General features: G+C 45.6%; 5 protein-coding genes across 5 annotated transcripts; 2 read left to right on the forward strand and 3 right to left on the reverse strand.

Moving 5' to 3' along the window:
* Window positions 1-1,035: 1,035 nt before the first annotated feature.
* On the forward strand, window positions 1,036-3,106 carry EDB93DRAFT_1251356 (uncharacterized protein; the record flags this gene model as incomplete). Its single annotated transcript, XM_041453145.1, has 3 exons — window positions 1,036-1,131; window positions 1,184-2,472; window positions 2,518-3,106. 3 exons carry the CDS (start codon window positions 1,036-1,038, stop codon window positions 3,104-3,106), a joined length of 1,974 nt encoding a protein of 657 aa, XP_041306821.1.
* Window positions 3,107-3,306: 200 nt separating this feature from the next.
* EDB93DRAFT_1321505 (uncharacterized protein) lies at window positions 3,307-5,275 on the reverse strand (the record flags this gene model as incomplete). The annotated part of the gene is made up of 6 exons (XM_041454937.1): window positions 3,307-3,356; window positions 3,794-3,986; window positions 4,065-4,202; window positions 4,262-4,299; window positions 4,321-4,917; window positions 4,972-5,275. The coding sequence occupies 6 exons, from the start codon at window positions 5,273-5,275 to the stop codon at window positions 3,307-3,309; spliced, it is 1,320 nt and encodes a 439-aa protein (XP_041306822.1).
* A 10,373-nt stretch (window positions 5,276-15,648) lies between these two features.
* EDB93DRAFT_1104727 (uncharacterized protein) lies at window positions 15,649-16,779 on the forward strand (the record flags this gene model as incomplete). The annotated part of the gene is made up of 5 exons (XM_041447436.1): window positions 15,649-15,778; window positions 15,874-15,956; window positions 16,013-16,198; window positions 16,259-16,384; window positions 16,444-16,779. 5 exons carry the CDS (start codon window positions 15,649-15,651, stop codon window positions 16,777-16,779), a joined length of 861 nt encoding a protein of 286 aa, XP_041306823.1.
* Window positions 16,780-19,396: 2,617 nt separating this feature from the next.
* Window positions 19,397-21,582, reverse strand: EDB93DRAFT_1104728 (uncharacterized protein; the record flags this gene model as incomplete). Its single annotated transcript, XM_041447437.1, has 7 exons — window positions 19,397-19,608; window positions 20,083-20,186; window positions 20,369-20,411; window positions 20,466-20,583; window positions 20,701-21,101; window positions 21,174-21,307; window positions 21,467-21,582. The coding sequence occupies 7 exons, from the start codon at window positions 21,580-21,582 to the stop codon at window positions 19,397-19,399; spliced, it is 1,128 nt and encodes a 375-aa protein (XP_041306824.1).
* Window positions 21,583-21,789: 207 nt separating this feature from the next.
* On the reverse strand, window positions 21,790-25,300 carry EDB93DRAFT_1151313 (uncharacterized protein). Its single transcript, XM_041449713.1, has 6 exons — window positions 25,040-25,300; window positions 24,924-24,989; window positions 24,335-24,857; window positions 23,721-24,275; window positions 22,947-23,667; window positions 21,790-22,894 (listed from the first exon to the last, which is right to left on the reverse strand). Exons 1-6 carry the CDS (start codon window positions 25,155-25,157, stop codon window positions 22,220-22,222), a joined length of 2,658 nt encoding a protein of 885 aa, XP_041306825.1. The 5' UTR covers window positions 25,158-25,300; the 3' UTR covers window positions 21,790-22,219.
* Window positions 25,301-26,897: the final 1,597 nt, after the last annotated feature.

Consider the following 26,897-nt stretch of genomic DNA (forward strand, 5'->3'; position numbering starts at 1 on the left):
CAATAGATATAGTACATATGCAAGAAAACACAGAATATGTTCTCATTTGATTATTTCTAGGTGGACAGACTTGAACAAATAATTCCCAGCATCTATTCAACAATAGGAACAATGTATCAGGAGCCCAGGACCATAGGATAATACCCTGTTGCATGGTGTGCCCCCCTCTTCTGGTGGTTTACCCCCTGTGAACATTTTTCCTGTATGACCGGACCTCAATTAAGGTGAGGCGTCCATTCCTATGTATATTTAGAGTAGATCTATCATATAGCTGGCCCAGGACACACATAGGATCCTTCTACAGAGACAACAATATAGAAATTCGCATTTTTCACATTTTTGATGTTTTTAACTGCCTTACTCTTGCATAAATGACCAGCCCTGCTCATATATAATCAGTAGAACATTCCCACATATTTTCTATGCCAAGTATCAGCCCTGCATAGGGCGCAAATTTGATATCTGATGTACAGGGGGTATTTCTACTGATACAAAGCCTACATAGTAATCAAGCCTGTGATAAGCAATCAAAGACCTGAGATACCTCTCATATATATCCCTTATGATGACTCCGAGATTTTAGAGAGATCCATGAAGGACTGACTGAATGACAAGTAAAATGACATATGTGTGAAAAGTGACAATTGCCATCTTTTTACACAAAGTCACATTTATATATGATACATGGTAGATTACTAAAGGAACCTATACTACATACTGCCCTGAGGCTGGAAGGTGGTGGAAGGGATGTGGTGTATATCTCAGTTGACCTAGCATTAAAGTCCTACCACTGCCAACAGAAAGTCTGGTTTTTCAACAGGCCGGTGTGTCAGGCCGGTGTTTCAACCAGTGGCAGAACGGCGGCAGCTCGGCAAAATCATGCGGGGCTTGAAACTTGGCATCAGCTAATGCGCACCAATATTGAACAGTTCAAGTTATCTTATCTTCCTCAGTCGCATCCGTGTCTGCTGCTCACCCCATTCATTTGCTTCTTAGGCCTTGTGTCGCATCCTCAACCTGCCCCTTCCAGTTTTGATGTGCCAAGTCAAAGTGCAGTGTGGCGAGTGCCCTGCACTCGTCATACCATTCATCTGTAAGACTGGTTTGCATATTGGACAGTGGGCTGCCCATGTAAGTAGTTTTTATCCTAAACTTTCAATACTCGCTCATTACAATCAATCAGTGTTTTGTGCTTGACCAGCATGCCAATAGCAAAGCTTGGTGGTACTTCTGGCTGCCTGGGACTGCACCTATTGGCCTTCCCATCCCGCTGTCTCAGCCTCCCTCATTCATTTTTTCTCCCACTGCCTCTCCACTGATTGCCTCTGATTCATCGCAAATTCCTGCAGGCCCCCTTCTTGCCTCTGGTTCGTTGCAAATCCCTGCAGGCCCCCTTCCAAGCCAGCCTGAGGAGGGCACATGCACCATCCCTTCGTGCCACAAAGGAACACCTGCAAGGGGTCCACTCTGTGAGAACTCAATATGCAAGTACCACTGCATTGAGAATGGTGGCTGTACGACGGCTGTCAAGCACCGAATAGAGTTTGCGAGCAAGTGCCAAAAGGGAAAGATGAGGCTGCCTCCATCATCGGTACTTGATGCACTGCCTGCACCTGTCACTGTGGAGGAGGAGCCTGAATTCGAAGAGGTCAAAGACTTCAGCTTCAATGCTGACCTCGAGCTGGCACGATCACGCTCTCTTGAGGACCTGATGCCTGCGCCATCTGTTTCCACCGCTATGTCCTCCTCTCCGCTTGTGACACCATCCTCTCAGCTGCCTGCCATGCGGACTATCTCCAAGGATCCCAAATCAGTCACCCAGCCATCAGGGAAAAGCTCAGCCAAGGCCAAAGCTCAGTCAAGGCCACAGCGGACCACTCATATGAACGAGACATGGTATGGTACCTACAAGCACAGTGGGCAGCTGACTGAGCAGATGGAGAAAGACTGCCAACATGCTGCTGATGAGCTGGCCATCAAGCGTGCCATAGATGTGATGTGGTGGGACAAGGACCGTCAACCTCCTGTCATCTTGTCGCTGCAAGGCAGTGATGGGCCTGAGTCTGACATTCCAACCTGGCCGCACTTCTCGCTAGCTGACAGTCCTGACCTCCGATCTATGCTTGGCGAGAACATCACCACCTTTGAGTATTTCAATATTTCTTCTCGTCTATGGAAGGCAGTGACACGACTGGCCTATAAGTTCCATGTTAAAAATGGTGACCATCTTTTCCTTCGACGTCATGGTGTCCTTGAATGTGCAGGCATCGACAAGATCATTGGTCGTCTCAAGGACCCAGCAGCAAAACCGCATCTTTTTCTAAAGATGAAGCAAGAACGTAAGGCTGTAAAGTATTCTCTAGCGCACATCAAGACTCATGGGCCACCATTGCAAACTCCCTCTATCATTGCAAAGTCTAACACTGATGATGAAGTCACCATCATATCGCTGCCTTCAAAACCATCCCTGAAGTGCCACTGAAGTATGGCAGAAAGTGATACTAAAGAGGAGGCCAGGCCTCCCAAGAGGTCATGGTGCTATACCGATGAATATGGCATCCGTGACTTCCGTCCTGTATATGATGACTCACCTGTCAGGACAGCAATTGCAGCTGGATTCCGTCCCAGTTACCCATACCCTTGGGGTCGTTCAGTATCTCCACTGCCACCATTGCATCAACTCATGACACCTCACCTCCCATCACCAGCATCCTCGAGCTCATCTCTGCCAGAGATACTGAGTGAGCCTCTTGCTGACGAGTTGCAGCCATCAGTGCCGACGGCAACCTGGCCCAATGGTCTCTATGTTATAGACATTGCTGCTGGGTTTGAGAGAATGGACTCTGATGAATTGAAGTCCTTACCAGTCCGTCAGAGGTTTGAGATCATCTACGACAGAAAATTCAAGAAATCAACTTATAACAACACACGTCGGAGATGGAAGGAGGCATTGGATACCTTCAGGACTCAGCTGTATAAGGCAGGGCGCACACCTTCAGGCCTTTGGGATGTGTTGCGCAAGGCCATCCCTCTCAGGAAAAAGACAGCAGGCACCCAGTCACACGATGATGAAGAATCTGACATTGATATTGACCTCACGCTGTAAGATACACACTTTCTCATTCATTTACTACATAACCGTCTTTCGTCTTTGTATGTTACTTGCATTTGTTACCTGTCTTGCATTTGTATGTTACCCATCCATCTTGTATTCCCTCGAGCATGTTCACACATATTGTACCTGTCCCTCCAACTACTACTACCCTTCAAAATGTATATTGTGCGCAAGCTCTTCTCGTTCAATGCCTATTTCGCCTGCTCATCCAGCTCCATTGTCTGCTCCGCTTGACTGGGATCTCATTGATTTATGTTGTGAACCAACTATCAAGATCATGGAAGGCTCAGTATCTTCCAGAAAGCATCAGCCCCTTGATGTCCCCGACAAAGTTCAACAATCAGCCAGCGGCTTAAGGAAAGTAACCGTGTTAATAAGAAAAACATCTTCAATACCCATCCTTTGTCATCAAAGGCAATATCTTGTGCCATTCTTTGACAATGGACACCTGAAATCCCAAGCGATTTGAAGCATCGAACACAGACCGTGCTTCAAATGTACCATCTCGTCTTGATCTGTTTGCTGCAACTGGAGGTCCTTATGATGTCTGTGCCTCAAACAGGCTTGAAGGGTCCAGAGAGGTAGGAAAAGAAAATAGTCATTGGCTTATGTACCTAGTTGTACATGTCACGACTGCGGTAGGTGTGGCAGGACCTAAACATGAAGGCGGAGCATAACGTGGGTTTAAGGCCCTAAGCTGAAGGCTTTGAACAGTAAAAATATTATGAAGGCGGATCATTTCATCCAAGAAGAAATTATACTTGGTGGGAAGCATCTCCCTGCAGATTGCATGATAGCTACCAAGCCAAACATTTATTTGCTTGGCAACTGACATGTTGAACCACCAACCCGTCCCATCTGCATTCAAAAGCTAGGGGAAGTCAGCCGGGTTGCAGTAGTGTTGGCAGTAGTCATGCTTTGTCTTGTGCTTGTTCTTGAAATGCCACACGTCAACACACATCTTGACATCGGCCCACCACTTGTCCCCTCGGGCATCCACTTGTTGCTTGGCATCACATGCAGTGTCGTAAATAAAATGCTCTGGTTTATGAGCACCCTGCACGGAGAAGATTGTCTTTATAAAGTCCTTGGAGAGGCAGTGAGTTTCATGAGTTCTGAGAAACGAGGAGGATGAGAGATTCTTACAAGGACATTAGACACAGCTTCTGCTCCATTCAGCGTCACTCATCCCACAATGACCCCACATGTGCGAACAGCAGTTTGCTCATTATGAGTTCTCTGTCGTCCAAACTGCGCACGGAATTTTCTATTGCTTGCATCAGACTTTGCATTGCATGGCTCTGAGCTAGTCAGAGCTATATCACCGAGTCCCTCGTCCCCTTCTTCAAGTACTCCGACAGAGCCAGGGTTCTTCTCAAACCGATAAGACACTTGACCGTCCTTGACTGTGTACCACTCGATATTCTCTTCAACCACTGCTGGACCCAGGCTCACACTTGCATCTGGCAAGTCAGCAGTCGTCACATCTGGAGCTTCTGTGCCCAAAGCATCATCTGGATATGCCACTCGGTAGCAGAGCAGCCGCTCAGACAATGCAAAGGCAGAAGTTGCTTTTGCATAGTGGAGTTGCTCCATTTGCTGGTGGTCACGATTGTCGCATGTCTTCACATCATTACATCTGATTGGGTGATCGCACCCAGTGATAGCGCATGTGTTATGCAAACCACAATGTTCGGCACAGAAGCGGTCACAGTTATTTTGTAGAGGCTGTGTGCACCGAAAGACACCACAACATGCGTGGCCTAGAGTAATTCCGTCACTGACAATTGGCTGGCATTTTTCTGTAGCATAGATCATTGATGTAGTACATGATACACATTACGGGGGTCACTAACCATGTGAAATCTTCCCATCTGAGTGTTTCACTTCATAAACACGCATGCACCCATCACAGATATGGTTAATTTCAGGTTGCCCAATATGCACAATGCACTCGTTCCTCTCTTCCATTGCTGCTTTAAATTGATCCTTTTGCATGCCTTGGTGTGGCACAGTCAGGCACACTGTATGTTCATCATAGTCCCGGAGCAGCGCAAGGAGCACAAACACATCCCAGACATTTTCAGTGCTGAGTTGGAGCTTGAAGGGCCACGCGATCTCATCAAAGGCTTCCCTAGAGATGCTGGCAAGAAAAAGCATGTAGATGCGGGCACAGTTCGTAGCAGAACACCTTGATAAACAGAAGTGTAAGCCTCACAATCACACACGTGCCACAATCACTTACAAGCCTAACAAATGCTGATTGGTCCAGAGCTTCACAAGACGGATGTCTACAAACTGATGTTCCGCCACTTGAAGGTAGTCTGGGACACCTGGATAATATGTGCGATGCTGAGCACTACTATGCACAACATAGTTGTAATGATAGTGAGATGACATTCTTAATTGACAAGAGTTAGCACAATGACTTGAGTCAGACTCAGAGATTAAAGAATTGACTTACTCTCGCAGCTCAAGTGAACGGCCCATGCAGGTAGAGTGCCTTGATCAAGTGTATATTCTGCGAATTGATTAATGAGGGGAAAGTCATAATCTACCTCAATGACATCATGACCTTTACCAAATCCTTGGAAGAACATTGTCACATCACTCATCATGTCCTTGAGATCCTTCATCAAAACAAACTTTATTGAAGCCTGAAAAATGTGAATCCGAGGTAACAGAGACTAAATATCTCAGTCTTATCATTTTAGAAGGGCAAGTCAGAATGGATCCTGTCAAAGTAAAAGGTATTCTAGACTGGCCTATCCCAGAAATGAAACACAAATTACAAGTGTTTTTGAGATTTGTGAATTTCTATTGGCGCTTCATATGAGGATATGGAGATCTTGCAAAGCCCTTGACAGTTTTGACAGGGAAAGCTGATTGGTCCTGGGGAAGTGAGCAGCAGGATGCATTTTTAGAGATAAAATAACATGTCTCTTCAGCACCAGTGCTCACAATTCCCACTGATGACAAACGTTATCGGATAGAAGCTGATAGCTCAGAACGAGCTGTCGGTGCAGTCTTATCCCAGTGCCAAGCCAGCACCTGGAAAGCAATAGCATTTCTATCAAAAACTCTCTCTAAGACAGAATGAAACTATGAGATCTATGATCAAGAGTTACTTGCTATTATGACTGCATTGTCGGAATGGCAACATCACCTAATGGGGGCTGCCAAAGACTTCAAGGTTTGGACAGATCACCAAAATCTTGAATATTTTTGTAAGCCTCAAAAGCTAAATTGTCGTCAGGCCCGGTGGGTGACAGAGTTAGCAAATTATCATTTCACCCTAGATCATAAACCTGGGAGGACACATGTGAAAGCTGATCTTCTGTTGAGACAAGCAGACCATGAGTCCAGGGAGAATAACAATGAGGATGTCACCATCTTGAAATTGGAATATTTTCATCAAATAGAGTTAATCACAGAAGATAACAATTTCCTTACTTGTGCTTGTCAATGACGAGGTAATTGAGATCGAGTGGTTGACAAAATGCTTGCCTCTAAAGAGGTGAGCTGGACAGAAACTGGGGACTTGATTCTTTGAAAAGGAAGGGTGTACATTCCCATTAATCATAAACTCTGGGAAGATATTATCCACAAGCATCATGATTCACGTCTAGCAGGTCATCCAGGACAGTACAAAACACATGAACTCATCACTCGAGATTATTGGTGGCCTTGTATCTTGTCAGATATCCATAACTATATGCAGGGTGCAAGAGCTGTCAACGTACAAAATCCCAGACTCTCAAACCAGCTGCTCCACTTCATCCAAATGAGATTCCTTTGGAACCCTGGAAACAAATTTTAATTGATCTAATAGGTCCTCTCCCCACATCAGCAGGGTACAATGCTATACTGGTGGTAGTGGACCAATTTACCAAAATGACTAGAGTTATCCCGACTTATACCAAAATCTCATCTTCAGGAGTAGTGAGAGCACTGTGTGACCATGTCTTTAGGCATCATGGATTATCTCACAAAGTGATCAGTGATCATGGATCAAATTTCATGTCAGCATTTATGTGCGAACTGTATTGGCAGCTAGGAATTGTCAGGAATGCAAGCACAGCCTATCACCCTCAAACTGATGGTCAAACAGAACACCTGAATCAAGTAGAACATTACCTTCACATTTTTATTAACCATCATCAAAATGACTGGGCTGAATGGTTAGTGTTAGCTGAGTTCTCATACAATGACAAAACTCAAACCTTTTGTTAGAATAACTGAGAGTTCAAAGTCAATGCACATGATATTATTGTGTGAATAAGTAAAGTACTATACCTGAGAGTTCAAAGTCAATGCATGAAGCATGTAAGACTTGTGAACTCTGCACTATGGGCGAGTCTATGTAAACAAATATAAACAATTCCTAGTATGGTATGTGTCCTCGAAGTGTCTTAGAGGTCTGTCCTCAAAGTGTCCTCGAAGTCCTCGAAGTTATCTACTAATATAGTAATGTCCTTGAAGTGTCCTCAAAGTCCTTGAAGTTATCTACTAATATAGTAATGTCCTTGAAGTGTCCTTCAAGTCTTCGAAGTCTTAGAAGTCTTCGACCTATCTAGTGTGAAGTCACCACACAACTAACACCTTTATGGGTTAATCCCCTTTCTTCCTTAATCAAGGTCATCACCCATGGAAGGGAACTAGTCACCATCAAGAGGCTAAGGTTGAAGCTGCTCAAGAGTTTGTGGACTGCATGAAAAATATTTGAAGGGAGGCTGAGTTGGCATTGAAGAAAGCGGCGGAGGATATGAAGTGTTACTATGATCAAAAGCGAAGTTTTTCTCATGAGTTCAAAGTGGGGGAGAAAGTATGCCTTGAAGCTACCCATATCTCGTCGGATCGTACAGCCAAGAAACTCAATGACAAATGGTATGGTCCATTCCATATTCTATTAAAACATGGTGAATCTTCATTCAAGCTCGACTTGCCAAAAACATGGAAAACTATTTATCCAGTCTTCAATGAGTGTGTACTTTCCCTATATGTTCCTGCCCAATTCCCCTCACAAAAGAGATCCCTACCTCCACCTCCTGATCTTATTGAGAGCTGTGAAGAGCAAGAGATTGAAGAGATTCTGGATTCATGTCTTCAAAGAGATCAACTTGAATATCTAGTGCATTGAAAAGATTTTCCACAAAAAGAATGAGAATGGCTGAAAAGATCGGAACTACAACATGCACTGGAAGCCATTGCTGAATTCTACTGAAACCATCCTGCAAAACTACAACCTATGCCCACAATGAAACTTCGCTTCCGATGTATTGAGAATTTCACTGTACTGAATCATATCCCTCACTACCTGTTTAACTGGGAGGTCGGAGTATTTGAGGGAGATGAATGTGAGTGGCCTAAGAGAACTAGATGTATAAGAAGAGATGAAAAGTTTTTTAATGCCTTGGATAATCAACTGTGGCTGCGAGATGCAGCCTTTGAGGAGGGGGTAATGTTATGAATGCTTTGCATTTCAGTCACAAGACTTATTGTGTATGCATGTTTGCTCATTGTTATCTAGTCAAAGTCTGTCGATCTCTTTCTTTCTCTTCTAACATTGTGCTGGTCTTTTCTCTCGGCATTCAGGTCATTGTTAGTGTGTTTAAGTTGCACCTCGATTCTGAGATGTCTGACACATATCAAGAAAGGAAACAAAAATAGGGAAATAGTACAACCTATCAAGATAGCAAATATAGGTAAGTGTTCATGCTGCACATGTTGATAGTAACCAAGATACAATCAGAAAGAAGAGAAGTGCGGACAGCCCACTTGATAAGAGGAATAGCCAAGTCTAGAGGAGTCTAGAGTTGGCGCTAAGGTTACAAAAGAAGAAAATAGATATAGAGTTAAATGTTATTGTAACACTGACACCATGTTGATTAGGATATACGGGAACACCACTAGGCTGTCGCTGAGAGCCTTGGGACCTGTACATTGTAGATTGGAGTGTGGGATGTAGAGAACAAAGAAAAGAGCAAGTAAGAAGCTATGGGCAAGCAGATGGCAAATCCTAGGAAGCATATGGACCTTATTTATATTCTTTGCAGAGTCTAATTAGATACATTTCTTATGTGTATGCAGACATAATTCAGATGTCTGTATCAGATGTTCAACTCTAATCCCACAATCATATTAGCTACTAGGGCTGTAAATCTACCTCTGCATCATTTATCCATGCAGTATCTGTTTAGACTACTCTCTAGTCTAACACTCAGGGACATATATCCAGGCAATAATGCCATTATGATGTATTATATTACTATAATGGTAGAAGGGAGGTTATATATCCTGGTCTATAACACCATGTGTGAGAAGATGATACATCAATCATAGCGCTGTGATGTAACACCTGTCTGTTAGTTGTGTGGTGACTTCACACCAGATAGGTCGAAGACTTCTAAGACTTCGAAGACTTGAAGGACACTTCAAGGACATTACTATATTAGTAGATAACTTCGAGGACTTCGAGGACACTTCAAGGACATTACTATATTAGTAGATAACTTCGAGGACTTCGAGGACACATACCATACTAGGAATTGTTTATATTTGTTTACATAGACTCGCCCATAGTGCAGAGTTCACAAGTCTTACATGCTTCGTGCATTGACTTTGAACTCTCAGGTATAGTACTTTACTTATTTACACAATAATATCAAGTGCATTGACTTTGAACTCTCAGTTCTTCTAACAGGTTATGAGCCCTGCGCTTTAGCAGTCAAATCTGTCGCTGGAGTTCACTGTCTTTGGGCCAACTTAGTGCGCATTTTCCCTCCTCTCGCATCCAGCCACTGGTGCTCTCCCCACCCATTATCCCTTGCTCTCTTTGTTGAAAATCAGCAAAGACAGCCTTTCCTTCAAATTCTACCAAGCCCTTGCCCTTAATTCGTCCCACTGCTGCAAAACTGCGCCGTCTCCTTCGCCATGTCCTCAGAAGACTCGAAATCTATTCGCACTGTCACCAAACTCACTTCTACCAACTATGCTACTTGGAAGGGTGAGATGAAGGCCTATCTTCGAGTCAAGGGTCTCTGGTTGCTCGTCAATGGCATCGAGACTCGACCTACAGAGACAGAAGCTGCAGCAAAGTGGGACACCAAGGCAGACAAGGCAGCTGGGGAGCTGTATCTGGCGTGCTCTGTAGAGCAAAGGACCCATATCGACGCTGTCCAGGACGACCCTGTCAAGATTTGGACCACCCTGGCTTCCACGCACCTCCAGAAGCGTCCTGGCGCGCGCTTCAATGCCTGGGACGACTTCTTCTCTATTAGGAAGCAGCCTGACGAGTCCTTGAGCACCCTCATTGCCAGGATCGAAGATGGCATGTCCAAAGTCCAGGAGCTTCGACCCTCAGACCCATCCAAGCCTTACACCATCAAGGAACTCGACCAAGAGCTGGTCTGCATGACCATGGTTCGTTCCCTGGGCGAGGAGTACTCCAATTTTGCGTCGTCTTTGATGCTACTCAAGTCCTTGGACAAGGAGGAACTGAAGGCAGCATTCCTGGCTGAGGAAACCCAAAGGAGGAGACGTCCTGAAGGTTCTGGGACCGATGCAGCGCTGTTTACTGCGTCTGGAGACTGTAGATGCGGCACCTCTGTCACCTGCTGGTACTGCGAGAAGCCTGGTCACTGCACCCACAAGTGCAGGAGTCTTAAAGGTGATAAGGATCGTCGCAAGACCAAAAACAATGGTCGAAAAGGTGGAAGGAGCGCTAACAAGGCTTCTGAGGCGTCCCAATCATCGTCCGCAGCGTCTACACCCTCTCCCAACACCGCTGCACCCTGCCTCCAACTCGACCACTGCCCAGAACACCTCCCAGAGCGCCCAACAGGTCACGGAATTTGCTGGTAATGCAAGTCTTCGCACTTTTGACTCATCCCATCCCCTTTGCCCCTTGCAACTCGATGCACATGCTGACTGGAATGCAGACACAGGTGCTACCTCTCACATGACCCCCCATCGTCACTGGCTGCGCAATTATGCGCCCAAACGCGTCCCTATCAAGCTCGCAGACAACAACATAGTCTATTCAGCTGGCGAGGGCACAGTGGTATTCAGTCCAGTCATTAATGGGAGGCGTGTCGAAGCTGTAGAATTCACTAGAGTCCTTCATGTACCAGACTTGCGAAATAATCTACTATCTGTCCTATATCTAACTCGCAACATGGGGTTCGCTGTGCTCATTAATGCATCTAAGATGTCCTTCGAACGCCCCACTGGTACCCCACTCTTTGTAGCCAGCATCAGCAACTCGAATGCTGCATTCCTGGATGGTTCTACTGTTGCAATAACTGAATATGCGTCTGCAGCTGCGACTCTGCCCCTAGACTTCGACCTCTGGCACAGGAGGCTCGCTCACCATCACCTAGAAGGTATTAAGACGCTTATAAGGGAGAAGCTCGTCACTGGGATGACCATAGAGTCGAAATCTGCACCAGATCCTATCTGCGAACCATGCCTAGCTGGCAAGATGCACGCAAACCCCTTCCCTCCTTCTGAATGGCGCGCTTCCAGGCCTCTCGAGCTCGTCCACACCGACGTGCACCAAGTCCCTCACCCCAGCTTCTCAGGATTTCGCTATTGGGTGTCCTTCATAGACGACTACTCCAGATTCAGATTCGTCCTGCCCATCAAAGCAAAGTCTGATGTCTTTGAGGCCTTCAAGACATTCAAGGCTTATGCTGAGAACCAGTCAGAGCGAAAAATCAAGATCCTGAGGGACGACAAGGGAGGGGAGTACATGAGCAATGCTTTCTTGCAGTTCACCAACTCCTGTGGCATCGAACGGCAGCACACAGTCCGAGCACGTCCTCAGCAGAATGGTGTTGCAGAGCGAGCCAACAGGCTGCTCTCTGAGCGCATCACCACCATGCTGGATGAAACTGGCCTACCCAAGGCATTCTGGGGCGAGGCTCTAGGTGCCCTAGTGCACGTGTGGAACAGATGCCCCACAAGCGCAGTGAAAAGCGCCACTCCCTACGAACTGTGGCATGGAAGGAAGCCAGATGTCTCCCATCTTCGAGTCTGGGGTTGCACTGCCTATGTGCACGTGCAGAAGGACAAGAGAGAAGGACTTGGATCTCACATGGAGAAATGCGTGTTCATTGGGTATCCTCAGGGCTACAAGGGCTGGAAGTTCTACAATACCACCTACTAAGAAGACAGTAATATCAGAACGAGCTGATTTCGATGAAAGATATTTCCCCCTCTCGAAGCGCCCTACTGAGCCTTCGATACCAGTCCCTACTGCACCTACACTTGCACCAACTCGCCCTACTGTCCCACCTATTCCACAGACACGAAGGACATTCCCAATACCTGACGATTCAGATGCTGATGATGAATCCAGCTCTGATGAGTATCAGGATCATGGGGGGAGCAATGGTCCTCCAGATGCGCCTCCTGCTGCCCCTGTAGTCCCTAATATTGATCCAGATCCTCCTCAAGTCCGAGCCTCGTCTCCAACTCCATCCCCACCACCATCTCCACCTCCTAGACCGCCCTCGCCCATTGGCATTGGAGCCAGACTGCCCAGGCGCAATAGAACCAAGCCTAGAGAGTGGTGGAAGCTATCTCCAGCCCAACTACACTCTGATGTCGATGATGAGATCGAGGACGCGGATCTTGGCCATGAGATTGTCCTCTCTGCAGCTTCACCAGCTGAACCCCTGTCCTACTCCGAAGCTCTGAAGCGCCCTGATGCGAGAGCAGTGGAAACAAGCTGCCATGGAGGAGCTGAATGCCCACAGCATCAATGGCACTTGGCAGCTCGTCCCCAGACCTGCTGGAAAGAAGGTCATAGGCTGCAAGTGGGTGTTCAAGGTGAAGCGCAATGCAGACGGATCTGTGGAGCGCTACAAAGGCAGATTGGTGGCCAAAGGCTACAATCAACGACCTGGCTTCGACTACCTCGAAATATTTGCGCCCACAGTCAGAATGTCCAGCATAAGAGTCGTCCTAGCCATGGCCGCCATTCACGACCTCCACCTGCGCTCTATAGACATATCTCATGCCTACCTCAATGGGGAGATGGACTGCGACGTCTACATGGAGCAGCCTGAGGGATTTGTTGAAGGAGATGCCAAAGAGATGGTTTGCTTGTTGAAGAAGAGCATATATGGCACCAAGCAAGGAGGCAACAGATGGAACCAGAAAATGCGCTCTGTGCTCGAGTCTTTGGGCTACACTCAGTCCTACTCAGACGCGTCCATCTACATCTATCTAAAGGACAATGTAAGGATCATTCTGCCAGTCTTCGTAGATGACATGACCTTTGCTTCGAAATCTGCTGCTGCCATCGACCGCACCATCAAGGAGCTCTCCCAGCACTTCAAGCTTCGCGATCTCGGTCCCACCACTCAGCTTCTGGGCATCAAGATAGACAGAGACTGGTCTAAACACTCCATCACCATATCTCAACAGCAGTACTGTCTAGACATCCTCGAGCGTTTTGGCATGGCTGATTGCAAGCCCATATCCACTCCCATGCAGCCCAACCTTCGACTCAGTCGCTCCCAGAGCCCCAGACGCCTGAAGAGGTCCAGCTCATGAAGACCGTCCCATACCTGGCTGCAGTAGGCGCCCTGATGTACCTGGCAACAACAACTCGACCAGACATTGCCCACGCTGTTGGTTATCTTGCCAGATTCAACTCGAATCCAGGATTAGCTCACTGGCAAGCTGTCAAGCACCTGCTTCGCTATCTCAGAGGTACTGCCGACTACAAGATCACTTATGCGCCTGATCCATCAAGCACCGAACTGTTCTCAACCTATTCCGATGCTCGATGCTGATCATGGTGGATGCAAGGACACAGGGCGCTCCACTGGTGGATACTTGGTGAAGATCGGCTCTGGAGTCGTCTCGTGGTCTTCTAAGCTACAAAGCATTGTTGCGCTATCTACTACTGAAGCAGAGTACATCTCTGCAGTCTCAGCAGGCAAGGAGATCCGATGGATGCGAAACTTGCTGCAGGAGATGGGATTCTCCACCACTGCACCATCCATACTTAGTGTTAGTTGTGTGGTGACTTCACACTAGATAGGTCGAAGACTTCTAAGACTTCGAAGACTTGAAGGACACTTCAAGGACATTACTATATTAGTAGATAACTTCGAGGACTTCGAGGACACTTTGAGGACAGACCTCTAAGACACTTCGAGGACACATACCATACTAGGAATTGTTTATATTTGTTTACATAGACTCGCCCATAGTGCAGAGTTCACAAGTCTTACATGCTTCGTGCATTGACTTTGAACTCTCAGGTATAGTACTTTACTTATTCACACAATAATATCATGTGCATTGACTTTGAACTCTCAGTTCTTCTAATACTTAGAATAGACAACCAGAGCGCCATATCTGTTGCCAAACACCCAGAACACCACGGGAGGATGAAGCAACTGGATCTTAGTTGGTATTGGCTCAGAGACATTGTTCACAAAGAGATAATTGCGCCTATCTTTGTGCCCACAGCTGATCAGCCAGCTGACATCTTGACAAAGTCTTTGAGTCGACCCAAGGTGGAACTATTTTGCAGGATGATGGGACTACACAGATGAGGGGGGAGTTGTTAGAGATTAGAGATGTGTTCAGTCAGGGGGGAGTGTTAGTTGTGTGGTGACTTCACACTAGATAGGTCGAAGACTTCTAAGACTTCGAAGACTTGAAGGACACTTCAAGGACATTACTATATTAGTAGATAACTTCGAGGACTTCGAGGACACATGCCATACTAGGAATTGTTTATATTTGTTTACATAGACTCGCCCATAGTGCAGAGTTCACAAGTCTTACATGCTTTGTGCATTGACTTTGAACTCTCAGGTATAGTACTTTACTTATTTGCACAATAATATCAAGTGCATTGACTTTGAACTCTCAGTTCTTCTAACAATGAGTTTGCGCACAGACCAGTCTTGATTTGTATGAAACAAACAATGAAATTTTTGACATAACTTTGCAACAAATCAACAATCAAATCAACAATACACAAAAACCCGCATGACTTGGCCTGTCCACACCAATACTAATAGACATCCTGCACAAATATTGAAGGATGCAGCTTCTGTCTGATGCACTTCAGCTCAAAAGCAGGCAGATGATGCCAAAGCTGCAGGAAAAAGGCTAAAAGGCAAGAGAAGGTGTCAGTGATCCATCAACAAGATGTTCACAAAATTGCTGCCATGAAAGACTCACTAAGAAGACAGGATTGTGTTTATGGCATTGATATCCCAAGAAAGATGCCTGTAACACATATAAACCAAGGTGAATATAAACATGATGGGGACAAACAAAAGATTGATGAACCTACAACAGACTTGGAGGCACAAGATGGAGGCACCGATGTTGATGAGCCAGAAGAGATGACTGCAGCCACATGAGAGCATAAGAGTGCTAAGGTGAAGGATATGAAAGAAAGTGGATCAGCAGGAACATGTTGTACCACTGCAGCAGTATGATTATAATTCACTCATCTCCACATGTTCAACTGCGCTGACAAAACACTTCACATATAGATGGGTCTCAAGATTAAAAAAAAGGCAGCTGACGATGCTGTGAAGGAAGAAGAAAAAGCGGTCAAAATGTTAAAGCCACACAAGCCACTCCGGAAGCTGAAACTTGAAGACCTTCCTTTGCAGGACAAAGGTGACTGCAATATTTGGAATTGCTTGATTGCTGCGACTATAAATTGGGCTGGTACCATACCGACTCTTTTGGTACAAACAAGCATCCTGATTTAGGACCAAGGCCACAAGAGCTTTGGGATATATTCTTCCAACATAATGCGCTGGATATCAATAAGCACCCCACTATCAAAAAAATTGTAAGTCTGTTGGTGATACTGTTCATTTAAGTTGATTGACTTAGTGCATATTATAGGCCACTAATCATCTGAATGAGTGGTGCAGCACATTTGGAAAGGATGCTCTCAAGATACTCAAATGCCAATTCAGACATCCCAAGTTTTGCCATGACATTGATGCCTGGATCAAATTTGTTCATGACCATTTGCCATGTAAAGTAAACAACCAAAAATGTGTACCTTTTGTGTTTGCAGATATCAAGGTAAGTCTGCATTGTCCTAATATTAGCAGTCAGATGGTGTTGATCTGTCACTGTGCCCAGAATTTCAAAGGAGCTTGGTTGTCACCCATACTACTGGAACTTGCAGCTACTTATATCAAACACTGTGGTAAGGCTTTCAGCACATTCGGAAAACAAATTGGCGCACTTGGTTTGGCAGCTGCTGTGGTGTGTCTCATTTCTCTTATTACCATGTTTTCATACTAATGACAGATATTCACTGGCAGTACCACCATGCATTATCACTCTACACTGAGGGTGAATTGGCAAAAGAGGCAGCCAAGTGCAATTTAGACATGGCAGGTGGTAAAAATCTGAAGAACATTGACTTTGATGCAGCATGGGGGTCCATCGCAATGTGTTATGTGGAACAAGCCACTGGATTGCCTGGAGGCAAGTGGGAAGCTATTAAGAATGCCTTGACAGAGTTGGTTGAGATGGATGCAAGATCTGATGATGAAGGTTTCGACAATGACGACAACAATATTATGGACATCTGTGGTGTGGTTCTGCTCTCTGATGCTGAGGATGGAGGTCCTCAACTTGAACAAATGGATTCCTGACTGTCACACAAGTCGAAGGTATGTTCCGAAAACTTTCTCATCAGTCACTATCTGATTGAGATAGCTAGGATTTAGATACATGCAGGGCATCATGATTATACCTACTGTGACTGCTAGTAGATGTATTTGTGGATTCTGTGTTAGAAACCAATGTCTTTTTCATTTCTGATGTGTCTGGTTAGTATCTGATATGTGTCTGTTTTACATCTGAAGACTACCTGAATCTGATCAGGCACCAGATAGCTTACCTGGCACTGATAGATTCATCTGCTGCCAGTACACAGCCTGCTAGCCTGGATGTTCTGAAATCAGGTCATTCAGGTCACTCTGCACTTTTCCTAATGAATCCTCAACTTCTGTAGGTGAGGGTAGGGAAGTGGCTTTGTGAATGTGTCTGCTATGTTATCGTTAGTTGGGCAGTAGAGGAGCTGGAATGTGTCATTCTTCACATGGGAACGAACAAAATGATAGCATAAGTTGATATGCTTCATTCGGGACTGGAATTTTTTCAGTGGAGACTAATGCTATTGCAGCTTGGTTGTCATAAAGGATTGGGGTAGGGAGTGTGTGGGCATGATAAAGCCTGCTGAGAAGCAATTGAAAGTAAAGTACCTCTTGTGCTATACTTGTTGGTGCAATGTATTCAGCTTCTGCAGTTGACAGTGCAATTATAGGCTGTTTTTGTGTACCTACAGGTCCTCCATGCAGCATCACAATGTATCCACTCATTGAGTGCCAGTAGGGCTGTGAGGACCATTCCGCATCTACAAACACCTCTATATATCTATCAGTCACTCCCAACATCAGCTTGAAATCCATGGTACCTTTCAGATACCTTATCGCATGCTTAGCCACTTCCCAATGGACTCTTCCCATGTTTCACATAAATTGCGACAATATTGGGGTGGGTGCTTGTGGCAGTGTACATGAGGAAGCCTATGGCTCATTGATACAGTATGTCTTGCATTGCTTGGAGTTCGGCATGTGTACCTGGGCATTGGTCTACTGAGAGGCTGATACCAGACTCCATAGATATTTGAATGGCCTTCACATTGGCAAGGTAGAAATTGTTGATTATGGTGTCAACATACACCTTTTGGGAGAGGGTTATGATGTGTCCTATCCTGTCTCTGGTTACTTTAAGTCATAACAGCCAATTGAGTTTGCCTAGGTTGGAGATTTTGAAGTACTGGCAAAGGTGGGACTTGAAGTTTTGGATGTGGGAGATGATGTTTGTAGTGATGGCCATGGACACAGCAGCTGACTTATCTCGTAGTCTACCACTTCCTGCCACTCAACTCTATCTGGTCCCTTCAATGCCTATTGGAGAGTAGGTTCTGGCTGAGCTGCGGCTAGTACAAAGTAAATATGTACCTATTCATGCAAGAGGTCTAGTTCTGACACTTCTTGCAGGGTTTCCACTGCTATGGACACTACATTTCCTTCATGAAACTTGGCATAGTATCCTAGTGCTGGCCTGTTTCTGGTGGATTGGAGGGGAGGAGGGGTTTCTATATGCTCTGGTGAAGGTTGCAAGAGGGTATGCTGGATGTCTGGTAAGTTATTATTACTGCTATTGTTGTTGTGTTCATTGTGCAGCTTATTATTACTGCTGTTGTCGTTGTATTTATCATGCAGCATAATGTTGGACTCCCCCTCATCCTGTATACCCTCTGCAATAAGGGGGGGAAATGTGAGATTCCTCTCCACAAATACCTTTCTTTCCCTAGCCAATAGACTCTATAGGCCTTACTCTCGAGGTTAACGCCTACAAAGAGAGCCTCCTCTGCCTTTGCCTCTAACTTCCTAGTCCCTCCCAGGTAAACATAGACTCATGCTCTAAACTTGTGCACTTGCACCAAGTTAGGCTTTGTTTTGGTGATCAGCTCATAGGGGGTGGTGCTGGGGGTCACTCTGGAAGGTAGGTGATTCTTCAGCCAGGTTGCGTAATTTACAGCCTCAGCCCACAGGTACTTGGGCAGATCTCTGCTCAGCAGCATAGCCTGGGTGTGCTCCACAAGCATATGATTAAGTCATTCCACTATGCCATTCTGCCGCTAGCAACAACAGTCTATGCGGTTAAGCTCGCACTGTGCATTGAGTCCAGTTGCAGGCCAGAGATTCTGCTCTCAAATGATTGTTTCCATGCCTTTGAACCAACCAGGCATAGTCAGGTGATTGTCGACATAATAGAATTCCTGTCATTGACTGTCAAATGTGCCATTCCACATGTGTGGCCCATCTTTGTGGTATATCCAGTCAAGAGGCATGCAATCAGTTAGTTCCAGACACTAACACTTTTAGTTCAGTGACTCACCACCACTACTGTTACAGTGACACCACGTAATGTCACAATGCCAAATCAAGTAATTCTGTCCTGGTGAAAATTTTCACTGTTGGACAAGAGTCATGTCTCAATATTCACGTGTCATATACAATATAATGAGGCAGAAACATGTGTGTATTGATTCATGTATAGTACTATGCAATTTGAAGGTATGAAATCAATGAAAATATGAAGTAGTGAGTGTAAGAAAGCAAAATCATAGTGAGTGAGAGTCATGTACATGTGGTAACTCCTGAAAAGTATGCAAAGGAAATGAAACAGACAAACTGACTATGTGGATTTACGAGCTTTCTTGTCATTTGCAAGGCCAGCATTATTACTTTTCTGCTTGCAAGAACCAGACCCAACTTGAACATTTTCCTTCTCGCCCTCAAAAAAAGGCATTAGCCACTGTGATGTTGGAATATTGGCATCTTCTTGTTCAAGAATGGAAGATGACAGTGTGGGAGAGAACAGGACAGAGGTATCAGGGTTGATGGAATCTGTGTTGTCAAGGAAATATGCATTAATATCTATTGGACTAAGACTTGGATTATGCGTCCATTGATGGTCAAGTTTGTAAGAAATTTGGTCTAGGTCTAAAATTGGAGAAGCATAACTGTTTTGCAAGTCCAAGTCTGATGCTTGAGATTCAGTGGGCTGGGTACATAATATAGGCTCCTGGCCAAATAAGAATAAGAGAGTATGGACAGAACACCACTGGTGGTGAGGGATATAGACAAATGATGTAGTGATACATACGTCAATGATCTTATTAATTGATTCTCACATGAAATCATAACTGTTCTAAGGTGCCAATAACCACCTCCCCTAAGTTGCAGAAAGGTTTTGTGAATTTTTGATGATGCTATTGAGAAGTTCAGACAACGACAGAATATAATGCCAAAGTGGCTGAGATTAAGGTTTTTGCTTACCATAAGCAAAGTGTTGGTGTTTCAGCTTTCTTCATTGCACACCTCTTGTGTCCAATTCTGGCAAGGTCTTTTTGACATTTTCTGAGCTGACAAAGCATCTGGTGCTCGTTTTTGGTGACTTGGTGCATTGTTGAACATAAATAAGCCTGTTGCAAATTCATTAGTTTTGTCATCAAAGATATCAATTGAGTTCTCCACTTGTTTGAGTGGATCTAATGCAGAAAAGTACTCATCCCGATTTTTTCCCACCTTGAAAATAACCTGCACCTCACTAATTTTCAACATAGTCAGTATTACTTCATGTGATGCTGCAAATTGCAATACTCACTCATCACCATGCTGCAACCTGCCCCATTCAGATGTTAACATATCTGAAATAATTAATGACAGTCCCTCACCCTTGGGTTGGGGAGTGGCCTGCTCACTTAAGTGAGACCACCCCATTTTGTGATGGTTGTTGGCATAGAATGTTGATTCATTGTGTGTTATAAGAATGAGACGAAATTGGCCAGCTTGAGCAATAGGGAAGCCCTTTGGTGTATACTAAATTTTGCCATCATTATCATAGATAAACATTCTCTTCTCATACTCCTGCCATCATTGAATGAACTGATTATATTCAACAACATCAGGACATTCATGGCTGTCAATGTACATGACATTTTGCTTTTGTCCATAATGCCAGTCGAGTTTGCACAGCCACCACTGTGCTGTCTGTTTTGAAACTACTTTGACCTTGGCACCAAGCCTCTCCTGCACTTTTGGTATGGCAACATAGTCCACAATATCTTGAGCTTGGATGCAGCCCTCCTGTTGCTGGACTTCAGACAGGTGAAGTTGAATATCTTGTGCAAAATCTTCGTCCTCAAGAATTGATGAGTGGTATTGACCGTATTGATGGAGCGGGAACTTCTCATCATGAAGAAAGTGATGAATCCAGGTCCATATGTTGTGTGCATGATTGATTTCAAGGCCTAGTGATTTCAAGGCCACAAAGGACACTTCACACCAACCATATGACAGCTCCAGATCAAGATAGAGGTTCAAAGCACCAAGCATTGCTGGGATGCAAGATCAGAAAACCATATCAAGCTTCTTGTCTTTGCTGTTCGCTGTGAGTTTTGCATGAGCACAATGTAAGGCAGGGAAGTCTTTGTAATCAATAGCATTGAGAACTGAATCTATGAAGGTCTCTGGACTGTCATCGTAGGGTGGCTGTCCATTCCAGATGTCTTCCAGCATTTTTTGAATTTGTTTGTCCTTTTCGCTGGAAAATATTTCAACAGGTGATGACTGAGATGGGTTCTTTCCCATGGATGAATCTGATTCTGATTCAGAAGATTCCTCTTCCTCTTGAGCAGGGTTTGGCTATTTTTAAATGATTTACTCATGCACAACAGCAATGAGCCATGACACCGGAACTCACCTCATATGGAGATCCTGTGTCTTTGACTTGGACACCCTCCACTTCTGGCTTCTTTGTAATCCAGCTGCTGATGAAAGTCTGATTTGTTTCTGCAATCCTTTTCTGTTCCAGAGCATGATGTTGTAGAAGTTATTGCACCCATTGAAAGATGCTTTATGTGGGTAATATCACTGATTTTTGCTGCCTTCTCGTTCTGCCCAAGCACATTCATGTGATGTATTATATAAGCAGCCAAATGTTGGTGAGTCGAAAATTTCAAAATTATTCCCTTGCATTCCATGGCCTTGTAAACCACTTTCTGACTTAATAGAACAAAATTTTTTGGACAATGAAAGTCTCCTCCAGTTTTGTATATTTTTTTATTTCTGCTTCCTAGCAATTCAAGCTATACTACTATTAGATAGTTCCTACGATTCAATTATATCAGAAACGAATCTATGTGCCCATAATTTGAGCAATGGTGAGGCTCTCAATCTGATTATGTAAGGGGTGCTGGATAAGAGTGACGCCTGGCGTCACTCGATCGGGAATATGGATGAGCCCTCTCAGCTTTATTCACAATATGAGAAAGTGGTGCTGGAACAGTACTACAATGCAACACATAATGCCAACTATAGAAACGTGATATCAAGAGCAAAAAGTAGGAGCGTGACAGCGAAAGAAAAACGCGTGTATGAACACCAGCTGGTCAGTATCAATAACGCGTACGTACAAAAATCGAGAGGCAGAAGAAAGCACCTATTGCGCGTTCAACTACTGCCAGTATTGGCGACTCGGCTGGTATGGGTAGAAATTGCCTTCTGAATTACCCTGCACCTGTGGGTACTGTCCTCGCACACCGCGGCCTGCAGGTTGCTGTTGCACACCAACCCCTTGCCCGGAGTCTTTGCGATAAGACGCCTCAGGCGACCCGCTCTGTGCAGCTACTCCGCGACCCAAAAACCCCTGTCCATGTCCATATAATTGCCTCTCACTGGATGTATGGTGGTTGTTTTGCGTCTGCTGCTGCGGGGGTTGGTGGTACCCTATATCATCGGCATACCCACCGAATCCGCGCTGCACGCCCGCACCCATACTCAACCCGTCACTCTGTTTTGCGGGCTGGTGTTGGTGCTGGAACATTGCTGGCGGAGTAGGAGCAGGGTACTTGACGAAGGGTGTAGGATAACCTTGGTTGTAGGGACTGCCATAATACTGGTTTTGAGGATACGGATAAAAGTACGGCATCGGCGGTGCGTAGGGTTGCTGAGCGCTTGCAGCGGCAGGCTGCGACGACTGAGATGTAGAGGGAGGGATGGCCGACGAGGGGGGTTGTGAATGTTGGTGCTGGTGTTGGGAGGTAGGAAGACCCTTGACATCATCATGACCTAGGACATTGCGATTGCCGCCAAACCCTGGAGATTGCGCGTATGAGTCATAAAAACCCTGCTGCACTTATAAATCAGAACACAAGCACAACAAGCCGGAGTAGTGTACTGACACGTTGATTGTCACCATAGTATTCACTACCTCCAAAACCGCTAAGGTGACTCCCTTGCGATTGGTGCTGCTGATGCTGCGTCCCAATCTGTCCAAAGGGACCCATACTACCACTCATGGATGCACTGTAATCCTGCTGTTGAGGAGGCGTTGGTGCATTAAAGTATGGTGCATCTTGCCGGAAGTACGCCGCAGACTGGGCCTGCACCTGCTGGGCAGGGCTGTATTGTTGAGACTGTGTTTGTGGGCTGTCTAGGTGCAAGTGGGCAGCATACGGCTGAAGTTGTGGCAATTGCTGAGGTTGGTGCTGGGCCTGATGCTGAGGTTGATGCTGCGGCTGGTGTGGCTGTTGGTGTTGGTGTTGGTGTTGATGCTGCGGCTGGTGCGAGGGAGGCTGATGGGTGAAGCTGGTACTCGACGGTGGGAGGGTAGGAAGGGACATTGAAGGTGCAAGAGCATGCTGAGGTACCTGCGGGATTGGTGCTGTGGGTTGGGGAGGTACAAACTGTGTTGTTTGTGAAGGTGGAAGAACTGGCTGCACTGGAGGAGGGAGAACTGGCTGCGAGGGAGAAGTAGCGATAGAGGTAGCAACAGAAGGTACAGACACGGGAGTAATCTGTTGAGGCTCTTGTTGCTGAACAGGCGCAGGAGGCGCAAGTGGCGAAAGTGGTTGTGTGGCCTGCTGTGGGGATGGTTGCTGTTCGGCAGCGGGAGGTTCGACGCTGACCGAGAGATATCAGTTGATGATCCTCATATCAGTTCTAGATTGACTTACGGCGTGGGCTCAATGACATCTCCACCCAGACTCAAACTTCCAAACTGCATGCCCACTTTGTCAAGGCCAGGGGTGAAACCAGTCGACGAAGGCATGACGACAGCTTGATCGATGCCCTTGTACTTGCCACGGACCGCGGGACGGGAGGAAATGGATATAGGTGATTTGGACCGAGTGGGCGCATCCTGCTTTTGAATTTGGGTCGGAAGAGCCGATAGGACGGCTAGAGGCTCTGGTGTGGGAGCAGCGGGCTCCTCTTGTACTGCAGCGGGAGGTTCTGGTACGGATTCTGGTTCCGACGTTGACAGAGGCTGAGAAGAAACCCAATCGTCTGCAGGAGGTTGATACTGGGCTTGAGGTTGAAGTTGAGGCTCATCATCCCATTCAGGAGGCTGAACGGTAGTCGGATCCTCCCAACCTTCCGATACTAGTTCTGCATCGCCATTGACAACTAGTGGAAGAGGAGCGTGATCAAAGACCGATTCGGGCGCAGGAGCTATGACTGATGGGGCAGGAGGTACAGGAGGTGACGCCACGACGAGTTTCTCTTGTGGTCTGCGCGCAAGCAATGATCAGCCGTGGAATATCAAACCGAATTCTTAACCGATGCGCACTTTGCAATCTGAGCCCAGGAAAGTTTGGAAGTCGCCGGAAGCTTAGCAGCCGATAGAGGAGGTTTGGACACTGTAGCCACATTACCCCAACCAGTATTAGCACCCCAAGAAGCAGAAATTGTGGGCTGCGATTGAGCAGAAGCCGATTCAGCAATTGTAGGCTCTGAAGGCCAGGTCATAGCTGTAGTCGATTCATTCGCATCCTGGGCGACACCCCAACCTTCATTCGACTCTGGCTTATCAACAGCATGATCAGTGAGATCCTCAACCTGTGCTGGCTTGTCTTCGGGAGCGGGGGCAGAAGCTTTGGCACGAGAAGAAGTATGACCATTGACTGCAGGTGCACCCCGTGTGCTACCTCGACCACGACTGCCTCTACCAGGACCACCGCGCCCCCCGCGCCCACCTCGACCACCGCGCGAGTCGCTACGTGAGATGCTTGGGTCCTTTGACGGTGCGTGCTGGGCTACAGGAGTCTTTTTGTCCTTTTTGCGCGTAACTGAACCCCATTGTTCCGCATGCCCTATGGGTCGTCGTTACGGAATTAGCAAAACCATGACAAGAAAAATGCAAAAATGAAACGACATACCTTCGCTGATTCGAGTGACTGCAAGTTCAAGATCACCGCCGACTTCATTGAGAAGAGACTGAAGATCTGAGATTGTGGAGAATTAACGAACGTCATGTTGCAAAATAAGAACGCACCTTCATTTGACCAGGCGGGGAATAGTTCTTGAAGTGTTGGAACTTGAGGGTAAAGTTTTGATTCCGAGGGATCAGAGGGCAGTTTGTTTCTGAACGCGGCTGATTTATATGAAGACATATTCAACAAGGACGGACGACGACGAGACTGACGAGCAAAAGGTAAGAAGGATTGGTGGAGTTTAAAAATTCTAAAATACTAAGTTGTCCGGTCACAACATCCTGTGAGACACCACCTAGAGGGGGGTCGATGCGGAAGCATATTCAGCCATGATAGTAATATCCAAACTCCTACCCACGAGCCTAGCAACTAATTCCCAAAGCATTCACGTGATTTTTTTTTTATCTTTAGACTTTAGCAGAAGTAACTTTTTTCAACACGAAAGGCATCAGAAAGGTATGAAAAATGGACAAATTTGGAATGCCTTTCAGGTGAACCTTGATTTTATAAATCTTAAAGCTATTGCATAGTTGGAAATTTTGACTTCTGGGGCATTACAAGCCCCTACAAGTGTTTTATATTCCTAGACATTTGCCATGGCCAGTAAGATATAATCAAGAACCAACTGAATGGAAGTAGGTGATCATGATTGTCTCACAATATTCAAAAATGTCTGCATTGAATAAAGGCTAGGCTAATTTGAATTATAACCTCAAATCAAGTCATGACAGATGCTTGAACAGGCAGGGGAATCAGGGTTCAGCATTGGCAACTCAGAACAAAGATAGACTGCAAGAAGGGGAGCTTCTTGCCATGAAGGGTTGGTTACCTACATGGATTTGATGTGGATGACTATTTGTTGATGTAGATTAGCCTAGCGCTGCACATAAGCAAGGGCACCCTCTTCAGCCTGCAGTGAGTTAAAAGCACACACACCTGCCAAATTCACAGTCCATTTGGCAGACATTAAGAAGTTTGTGATTGATTAGGATGCTACTAGTAAGTCTGAGCTGCAGTACGTACAGAGAATTAGTATATAGAACCATTAAATGAAAAAATTTAATGCTGTGTAAAATGATGCTGAGGGCTCAGGAATGTAGTATGTGTTACGACTGGGATAGTTCTTCTGTCAATAGTCAAAGATAGACCAGTCTTGTTGACAGCTTGTTCTGAACTCCTAGTACAAGGAGGGTTTAGGTTCAAGGGTTCTCACTAGACGAGCACGGCAGCTTCTATCTAGGATCAGTGGCGAGTGATTTTAGCACTTCTGCCTATCAAGGGTTCAGGCTAAGACAGTGAGTGACTGTCTTAGAATCAGATATCAGACTATAAGGCTGGAGACCTTATAGAACAAAATTCAGGGGGAAAACCCAGTAGATTAAGTTAAGGAATACTACTGTTGTACATGGGGTTTATACAGGTAACAAGGAGCGGTGCAGCCACGTTAAGAAAGGCAACAAGATAGGAAAATAGTACAACCTATCAAGATAGCAAAGATAGGTGAAACAACCATGCAGCACATGATAGTAGTCAGGTTACAATCAAGAGAAAGGAAGTGCGGACAGCCCGCTTGATAAGAGAATAGCCGCGTCTAGATGAGTCTAGAGTCGGCGCTAAGGTTACAGAAAGGAAAAATAAGTAGGGTTAAATGTTATTGTAACAGTATGTGGATGTAGGTATTGATACATACTAGTACTAGGTGGATTGTAAAGTCTGTGACTTGAATTTGGGGGTTGAGCGAAAAAATTCCATGGTTGACTTGATGTTATGCTCGTATGCAGCTTGTTGAATTTTGACCGTCTCATGTGAATCATGCCCATCAATTGTGAGAATGATTGGCTCATCATCAACATGATGCTTCTCTGCCTTGGGAACAAAGACAGTTATAAACCAATGTTCACAGATGTCCCAATCAGTCCA

This window comes from Suillus bovinus, assembly GCF_016758785.1.
Source record: "Suillus bovinus strain UH-Sbo-P2 chromosome Unknown EDB93scaffold_35, whole genome shotgun sequence".
Taxonomy (NCBI): Eukaryota; Fungi; Basidiomycota; class Agaricomycetes; order Boletales; family Suillaceae; genus Suillus; species Suillus bovinus.